General features: G+C 44.6%; 1 protein-coding gene across 1 annotated transcript in view; it reads left to right on the top strand.

The window, feature by feature from the left end:
- The window catches only part of LOC142249369 (dimethylaniline monooxygenase [N-oxide-forming] 2-like), a 46,835-nt gene extending 40,984 nt beyond the window's left edge, over positions 1-5,851 (top strand). Inside the window, exon 8 of the mRNA XM_075321002.1 lies at positions 5,402-5,851. Within this exon, the coding sequence (XP_075177117.1) occupies positions 5,402-5,747 (346 nt within the window). The 3' untranslated portion in view covers positions 5,748-5,851. The remainder of the gene's footprint in view (positions 1-5,401) is intronic.
- Positions 5,852-9,185: the final 3,334 nt, after the last annotated feature.

Below are 9,185 nucleotides of genomic sequence, written 5' to 3' on the forward strand. Positions count from 1 at the left end.
CCTCTGATAGGCCAGTGGTTTGTATAGCTATTGCAACTGAGTTGATACACACTGCACTTCTGGGGTGGTGCTCAAGTAGGGTCCAAAACTGTCTCAAGTAGTTATAGAAACTTGGCACTCAAGATAAATGTGAATAGTGGTCGTTTATTGAGAAAAACTTGTAGGGCCAGAACAAGCACAGATTTTTCGGTCAATGACCTTCATCAGTGTCGTGCAGGGGGTCCTTGGAAGGCATAGTAACTTGGTAACTGGCGTAGTCAGGTATGATGCAGTGTCTACCGCTGTCATACCTGACTATGCCAGTTGCCAAGTTGCTATACCTTCTGAGGACCCCCTGCACGCACACTGATGAAGATCTTTGACCAAAACATCTGTGCTTGTTATGGTCCTAGAAGTTCTTCTCAATAAAAGACCACTATTCACATTGATTTTGAGTTTCTACATCTGTATAGCTATTGCAATGCAGTTAGCCAGTGGATCTCTGCTCCGTAATATATTTTAACTGAATGTATGTCTGAGGATGCACATCCAGCTGAAAAAGTACATTTCATTGGTGGGCCTCTTCTTCCATGGGTGCAGTCACAGAGGGTTATGTCCCTGCTGGTTTGCTCTCACGTGACAGAGACTGTAGGCTGCTCTTTGGATTTTAAATTGTGCTGCAAGGAACATGATAATGCCAAATACATTTTTTTATTATTGAGGGCTTTTTTTTAAAGAAGCAAAAGGATGCAGATTTTAAACTTTTCCTATTTTTTCTTTTCACTTTTCTTTTCATTTTTTTGCCCATTAATGGACTTGTACCTGTTCAATTGCTTATACTCAGGGGTGGACTCAGGCAGGCAAGTGAGGCATGTGCCCCCCGGTCTAGTCTCCTGCAGGCTTTGATGCTTTAGATGTGTTACTCCTTTTAACATGACTTCTAAAGTATTTGGAGTCTTCTGTGCATCTGATAAAGAGATGTCTCTTTCACGCTGCCTGCATGAGAGAAAAATATAGGGGATGTCATTATATATTGTGCCTGACTGAAACCGCTCCTTAGAAAGTAAGTCATTGCAGTCATTGCAACAGCACAGTGACTGGTAGAATGTATATTCTTGTAAGTAAGTATAGCGCCCCACGGGGCAGGCGGTCAGCCTACTCGTCGCTGGGCCATTTCAGGTCGGGTCAGGCATTGTCACAGGGTGGCCTTGCCCAGTTCCATTGCCCCAAGGCGTACAGTTAAATGGTGGTGGAAGCGGGGTATTGGGAAAAGTTTTTAGTGACGCCACCTGTGGTATGCAGCCAAGGAATAGCCGCTGCCGGGTTCCTCTCTGGGGCAGGTGTTAAGGCAGCCGGGATGGTGTCACTCCTCACAGGTGGAGCAGGCCCCGGGTGGATGATGAGGGTTGTAATGGCCGTTGACGCCTAAGTGCTGGGCGGCGACGCCAGTAAGGATGAGCCAACACAGTCTCTGCGGGTTCAGGGTGTAGTTTACTCACAACTTCAGCTGCCAGCCCGGTCACACTGGTCACTGCCGTGATGGGCTCCAGTCAATCCCAGATCCGGTAAGGAGTCACCACCGGTGTTTTGAGAGACAAGGAGTGAGAATCCTATTTCTAGGGTGTCCCCCTCCGCAGTTAGGTACCCTGGCCAAGCTCCCGCTCCAAGCCCCTGGGCCCAGTAAAGTCCAAGTTTTCCAGAGATGTGTTGTCAGAAGTATGGTCCTGACAGGTCTGTTTTTGATGTGCGTGTGTTGTGCCTATTTCTACTCCAAGTGGAACCCGCCCCCCAGGTGGCTGGCTTCAGTGACCAGTAAGTCAATGTTCGTATGGCCACCCCCTGCCTACCCTGAGCCAACCCATTCTGTTTGAAGACTCCTAAACTATGTGTAGTGTGTGTGAATGTGGAACATCGGTAAATAACCCCTCCTTACCTGAAATATATACTGCACTCTAATTGAGGTGCAGTACCCTGAGGCGACCAGAGCCTCAGGGGCACCACATAAGCAAAATATACAAGTAATATGTCTCCTGCTATTTAAGTGAGTAAGGCCATATTCACACGTATCAGTATACTGAAAATGTGAACGTGGCCTATCGGTCCGCACAGGCTATAGGACTGCTTGCCAGCATTGAAAGGCTGTATCTGTTCATGATGTCTTTTTGCTGCTAAGCAGCCTCTGCATGTGGCTATTAGCAATCCCTAAAAAAGTATTAGGACAGATTTTCTTCCCACTGGACCTGCTCCAGAGAAACTATTGTATGTCACCTTTTGTGTCTAGCAGCACATCATTGTACTTTGGGACGATTCTAGCTGTTCTGCTGCCTGAGTCTAAAATTGAAATCGTGTCCCGCCATGAGGTACAAATTAAACCGTCAGTGAATAAACGCAATTCCGTCATTGTATTTTGGATTTTATTTTATGGTATTCATTCATTTTCAATTAGTCCCCTATGGATTTTAATTATAAATATAGTAAAAAGACAATAGAATTTTCCAGCTAAGGTCATATCCAATAAAGCAAAATATTATGCAGCAGACCCCTTAACAGAGGTGGAGGTAGCAGGTCCAAAATACTGATGTAAGAACCACTCACAACCTACCAGTTCAAGGAGGGGTATGATTGCCAAAAATTAGAATTGCACAGAGATGAGGCTACAATCTTGATTAGAGTTGAGCGCGGTTCGCGGTTCGAGGTTCTCCAGTTCGCGGTTCGAGTGATTTTGGGGGCTGTTCTAGATCGAACTAGAACTCGAGCTTTTTGCTAAAGCTCGATAGTTCTAGATACGTTCGAGAACGGTTCTAGCAGCAAAAAGCAGGGCTTTTTACAGCTACAGTGTGCAGGAGCCATCGCTGGCAGCCTGCCAGAAGCTGGTAACCAAGATAAACATCGGGTATCCAAGCAAAGCGCTTTGGTTAGTAACCCGATGTTTATCCTAGTTACGTGCAGGAAGCCCACACTTCCCCGCTCAGCTCACTCCGCCCCCTCCTGCACGCGGCATGTACGTGTACACACACACACACACACACACTCTGCACACTGCACTCTGCACACATGGTCCCGCTCGGCTTACCTGCGGTGATGAAGTCCCGCCATCCCGACCTCAGCGCTGTCACAGTCCTCCATTGCCGCCGCTTGTCACATCACCTTCTCTCGCTTCCGACCCGAGACTGTCTAGCGGTGACGTCACGGGCCTCTCGCGATACTTGGCTGTGAAGGCGGCGGTCATTGAACTCAGTGACAGGTGCTGTCAGTGTGCAGCAGATCAGCGCAGATAATGTACCTCGCTGACAGCAGCACTTGTCATGCCCTGCAGTGACCTGGGCTGACCCATTGATGTTAGCTCAGGTCACTGCACTGCTCTCCCAGCCAATGGGGAACATTCTGCTCTTCATTGACTGGGACAGTGTGGATCGTCATGGCAACCCCTTGGATTACACCAGACATGGATTTGTTTTTCTTTCTAATAAATTGGTTAAAGAGGGAAAGTTTTGGGGAGTGTTTTTTCAAATAAAAATGTGTTTGTCGTCTATTTTTTTTTATTACTGACTGGGTTGGTGATCTCGGGTATCTGATAAACGCCTGACCTCACCAACCCCAAGGCTTGATGCCAGGTGACATTACACATCTGGTATTAACCCCATATATTACCCCGTTTGCCACCGCACCAGGGCGCGGGATGAGCTGGGGCGAAACACCAGGATTGGCACATCTAATGGATGTGCCACTTCTGGGGCGGCTGCGGCCTGCTATTTTTAGGCTGGGGAGAGTCCAATAACCATGGACCTCCCTAGTCTGAGAATATCAGACCCCAGCTGTCTACTTTACCTTGGCTGGTGATCCAATTTTGGGGGGACCCCTACGTGTTTTTTTTTTTAAAATTATTTATTTAATTTAAAATAACAGCGTGGGGTGCCCTCAGTTTTGGATTACCAGCCAAGGTGAGGTTGCCAGCTGTGGTCTGCAGGCTGCAGCCGTCTGCTTTACCCTAGCTGGCTACAAAAATAGGGGGAACCCTACGTCATTTTTTTTTCATTTTTTTGGCTAAATACAGAGCTAAGCACCCCTTAGTGCCACATGAAAGGCACCAAAGGGTGCAAAATTACAAAATGCAGGAGAGTGGGACATTACGTGTCTTTCTGCCATTAAAATGACAGAAAAGACTGATATGAAGTGCACAAGCCGGTCCCTAACGGAACGGGGAGTCGACCGTGTGCTACAGCATGTCGCCGGTACACGGCGATACACAAATGTGCACCGTGTACCGGAGAGATGCACTCGCAGGTCCTACATGACGCGTCATAGTCATGTGACCAGTCTGTAGCCAATGAGATAATAGCCACGTGACTGGTCACATGGCTATTTTGACGTCACGATAGGTCCTGCATCACTGCTGGCTGTGCCGGTCACCGGGAGGATTCAGCGATCATCGGATGGAATAGTGGCAGGAGACAGAGTGCAGGAGGGATCGCGGGGACCGGTAAGTGTTATGGCAAAGTTTATTAACTGTATGTGTACATTTATAATGCGTTTTTATGTGTTTGTGATTGCCTCTCATTATAGTCTATTGGTTTGAGTTTGGCTCGTCGAACGTTCGACGAACCGAACTCGAACGAGACCTCCGTTCGGCGAACCGAACTCGAGCCGAACCACAGCCAGTTAGCTCATCTCTAGTCTTGATCTTAATGATTACTTATATTATATAGCAGAGTATTGCAGTATATAGAACAAATCATTGTCTCATATGAAGGAATACAGTACCAGAGCCATCATTACAAGATGAAACAACACAAGAACCACCATCAGTACAGGAAGGAATCCCCAGAACCCCTAGCAGTCAGGAATGCAGTACCAGAACTACCATTAGTACAGGAATGCATCATCATAACCGCCATTAGTAAAGGAATGCATCACTAGAACCATCATAATTACAGGAATGCATCACAAAAATCACAATTAGTACATGAATACATCACCAAAACTACTATCAGAACATGAATAAAGCACCAGAACCACTATCAGTACATGAATACAGCACCAGAATCACTATCAGTATATCAACATAGCACCACACCAATCAAAGTTTTAAAGAGAGCCTCTCAGATGATTTATGAGGTCCAAACCGCATCCAGCGTGAATAAGTTCCTAGATGCACGTTTTCAGCTGGGTACATTATTCTCTCAAATGAAAGCTTCTATGTCAGAATTCTGGTGATGGTATCAAGACTGATGTGAAAATCACCAGTCTTGATGAATGCTTTTGCAACAAGGAAGAGTGATTAATTTCTGAAAGGATTGTGCAGTAGTGAAAATAGCATTTTCTCATACAAACTGAACGCATTTCACAGACATAATGCATTTATATTTCTGTAATGGCATTCAAAGCATTATTAATTCATATTTATTTTTCTTTACACAAAAAGGTTTGCAACGGCTAAGAATAACTTTCGTCGTACAGATTACATCACATACATGGATGATCTGTCCTCAGATATTGGAGTGAAGCTAAACATATGGAACTTGATACTAACAGACCCAGTTTTGGCATGGAAAGTTATTTTTGGACCCTGTAATTCTTACCAATTTCGTCTGACTGGTCCAGCAAAATGGGCTGGAGCCCGAGAAGCAATTCTTACCCAATGGGATCGAATTGAAAAGCCCCTACAAACAAGGGTGGTAAAGCAGAATCCTAAATGCCATTGGCTCTCCTTACTGCCTTGGATATTTTGCCTTGGCATCTTACTATTAGCAGTTACACTTCATTATTAAGCCATTAGGGTATGTCATCACTAGAAAAGGAGGTTGTCCATTGCTACACAAAAAAGCCAATGTGCCAATGTGGCCTGATACACTTTGTGCCACCTGGTGATATGAACTTGTTTTACATTTTCCCCATCATCTTATCTGTGTATATTACTCACAAATGTGTATCCTGCATACTTGTTTTGAGGAAAAAAAGCTTTCTGAAAACTTTAAATTGTACCACATGCATTACTGACTAGGTGCATATAAATAAATTATCTTTTCTGGATTATCTCCTTTTCATCCTTTTGGAGCATTATGTTTGCCTATTGTTGCATAATTTTCCATTATATTTATATTTTCTTTAAGGAACTTCTGTGCATTGTTGTGTATATTGGAGGGTTGTTCACTTAATATTACTTTGTCTCCACATTAGGATATCTTTGACTGCATGAGGTCAGATGCAAAGAGCGTTACAATGTTGTGTATTTTTAAAAACTGTATTTTAAACTTTTTTTTGTTTCGTTAAATGTCTTGAGTGAGTAATTAAATGTCTTGAGTTATTTTGTAATAAAATTGTACAAATTGTTTCCAAATATAATTGTATTGGATGTGCCAATCACTATACATTGTACTTTTGCTGGTGTGTTATTTTGTTTAATGCTCTTATTACACAGCGCCCTGGGCCCTCTGCTATATATTTTTAAGCCCAATGCCCATCTATTGTTTCAATGGACTCTCTTTAAAACTAATAATTCATTGACCCAACCAGTTACAGTCAAAGCCTGTTTTTTCATTCCTGACCAAGCCAAAGTTTTTGAAAATTACAAATGTTACTTTATGTAGAAATAATTCTGGAGGGCTTCAACGTCCCCAAGAAATTCTGAGACAGTTTTTTCTGTAAAACATTGTACTTCATGTTAGTTGGAAATTTAGATTGATATGATTTGCGTTCATTTATGACAATTAGTGATGGGCAAGCATGCTTGGCACTGCTCGACAAACAATTGAACAACAGGGTGCTCAAGACGCTCGATATTCAAACGAGTATCCTGATACTCGATCGAGTATCCTTGTACTTGGGCGCCAAGCTCAAGTCCCTGCCCTGCATGTTTCGTGCTTGTGATGTGATTTGTGATTACCAGAAGAAGAATCCTATAGTACTAAGAAAATCCATATAGGTTCCATCCCCTAGAAGTAAGGGACAAAAGGTATTGGTCTGATAAAATGGTCAAGTAAGGATAAACCGAAAGCAGACCATAGCAAAAGATAAAACCAGTGGGGATTCCTATCTCTCTAGTAGTGTGTCCCTGGCAAAATAGAAAGAAGATGATGAGTAATCTGTACACTAAAGGTGGTGTCACACATAGCGACGCAGCAGCGAGCACGACCAGCGATCTGACCTTACCAGGATCGCTGCTGCGTCGTTACATGGTCGCTGGTGAGCTGTCAAACAGGCAGATCTCACCAGCGACCAGTGACCAGCCCCCAGCTAGCAGCGATGCGTGGAAGCGTAACTAAGGTAAATATCGGATAACCAAGGAAAGCACTTCTCTTGGTTACCCGATATTTACCTTAGTTACTAGCATCCGCCACTCTCACTCTGCCAGTGCCGACTCCCTGTTCCCTGCACTCCTAGCCAGAGTACACATCAGATTTATTACCCGATGTGTACTCCAGCTACGTGTGCAGGGAGCAGGGAGCCGGCACTGGCAGCGTGAGAGCACACCGCTTAGCGCTGGCTCCCTGCACTCCTAGCCAGAGTACACATCGGGTTAATTATCCGATGTGTACTCCAGCTATGTATGCAGGGAGCAGGGAGCCGGCACTGGCAGCGTGAGAGCGGCGGACACTGGTAACGAAGGTAAATATCGGGTAACCAAGGAAAGGGCTTCTTGGTTACCCGATGTTTACCGTGGTTACAGCTTACCGCAGGCTACCAGACAACGGCTCCCTGCTCGCTTCAGTTCATCGCTCTCTCGCTGTCACACACAGTGATGTGTGCTTCACAGCGGGAGAGCAACGTCCAAAAAATGAAGCAGGACATTCAGCAACGACCGGCGACCTCACAGCAGGGGCCAGGTCATTGCTGGATGTCACACACAGCGACGGGACGTCGCTGTTACGTCACAGAAAATGGTGACTTAGCAGCGACGTCGTTGTCGTCGTCACTATGTGTGACACCACCTTAAGAAACACACTGCAGAGCTGCTGTTGAATTGCTGACTACAAAGGATGCTGAAAAAATATGACTAAGGAGCTGTGGAGAAACCACATGTTGTATGAACATTTTGACAATGGACTAGTACAGAGAATATGTGCAGTATGTACTGTATCATACAGCAACTGATGGAAATTATTGTTTAAATTGTGGAGTGATCAAACCTAAGTTCAATTTCTAAAATGCTCTTATCATAGCTCTACAACGAAAAGTATCTGGAAGAGACAGAAACACCACAACCCCCACATTTGTAGACACGTAGGTGGGTGCTTCAGCTCCAGAAGAGAAAACAAAAAACCCTGCTTGTTAAATGAACAAGTAATTATGCTGGATTTATGATGTTGAAGTAGTTTTGGCGATTTCAGAGGTTTCTGGGATGCTTTCAGAGCTGCGGAGACTAAAAGGAACTTTTTAAATTCAACATTTTTCTGTAATCTCAAATTCTTAAAGGGTGGATTCTTTATTATATACTACATACAAATCATGTATAAAAGGTAGGCGTTTCAAAAATAGTAAACAAAAAGAAAAAGAAATAGCGAAATACATAGCTGCAGAGTACATACAAAACACTCCAGGAATCCACCACCCATCTAACCAAACTGCTCTTTGTTTCAAGAGTAAAATCCAATTGTCATCCAGCAGCTGCAGCTTAGATATAACTATACAGGTTTAAGACCTTGGAGGAATTCGTAAATGCAACAGAGAAAGACTGCACATATTAATAATTACTATTTATAGATCTGAGTATTTGCAGATTTGAGACTCAGGGATGACTACTTTAAAGTCCTGCAGCATAAGATCTGACAGACTAAAGCTGGCATTACTCGCAGCGACATATCTAACGATATTTTGCCGGGGTCACGGATTCCGTGACACACATCCGGCATCGTTAGCAACGTCGCTGCGTGTGACAGCAAGGAACGACCGTTAACGATGGAAAATACTCACCTATCGTCCATTGTTGACACAACGTTCCTTTTTAAAAAAAATCGTTGATTGTGGAGGACGCAGGTTGATCATCGTTCGCGAGGCAGCACACATCGCTACGTGTGACACCTCGGGAATGACGAACTGCAGCTTATCTGCGGCCGCCGGCAATGCGGAAGGAAGGAGGTGGGCAGGATGTTATTAGAAAGAAGGCGGTTCGTCGGACACAGCGACGTCGCTAGACAGGTAAGTTCGTGTGACGGCTCCTAATGATTTTGTGCGCCACGAGCAGCGATTTGCCCGTGACGCACAAACGA

This window comes from Anomaloglossus baeobatrachus, chromosome 8 (genome assembly GCF_048569485.1).
Source record: "Anomaloglossus baeobatrachus isolate aAnoBae1 chromosome 8, aAnoBae1.hap1, whole genome shotgun sequence".
In the NCBI taxonomy this organism is placed as follows: domain Eukaryota; kingdom Metazoa; phylum Chordata; class Amphibia; order Anura; family Aromobatidae; genus Anomaloglossus; species Anomaloglossus baeobatrachus.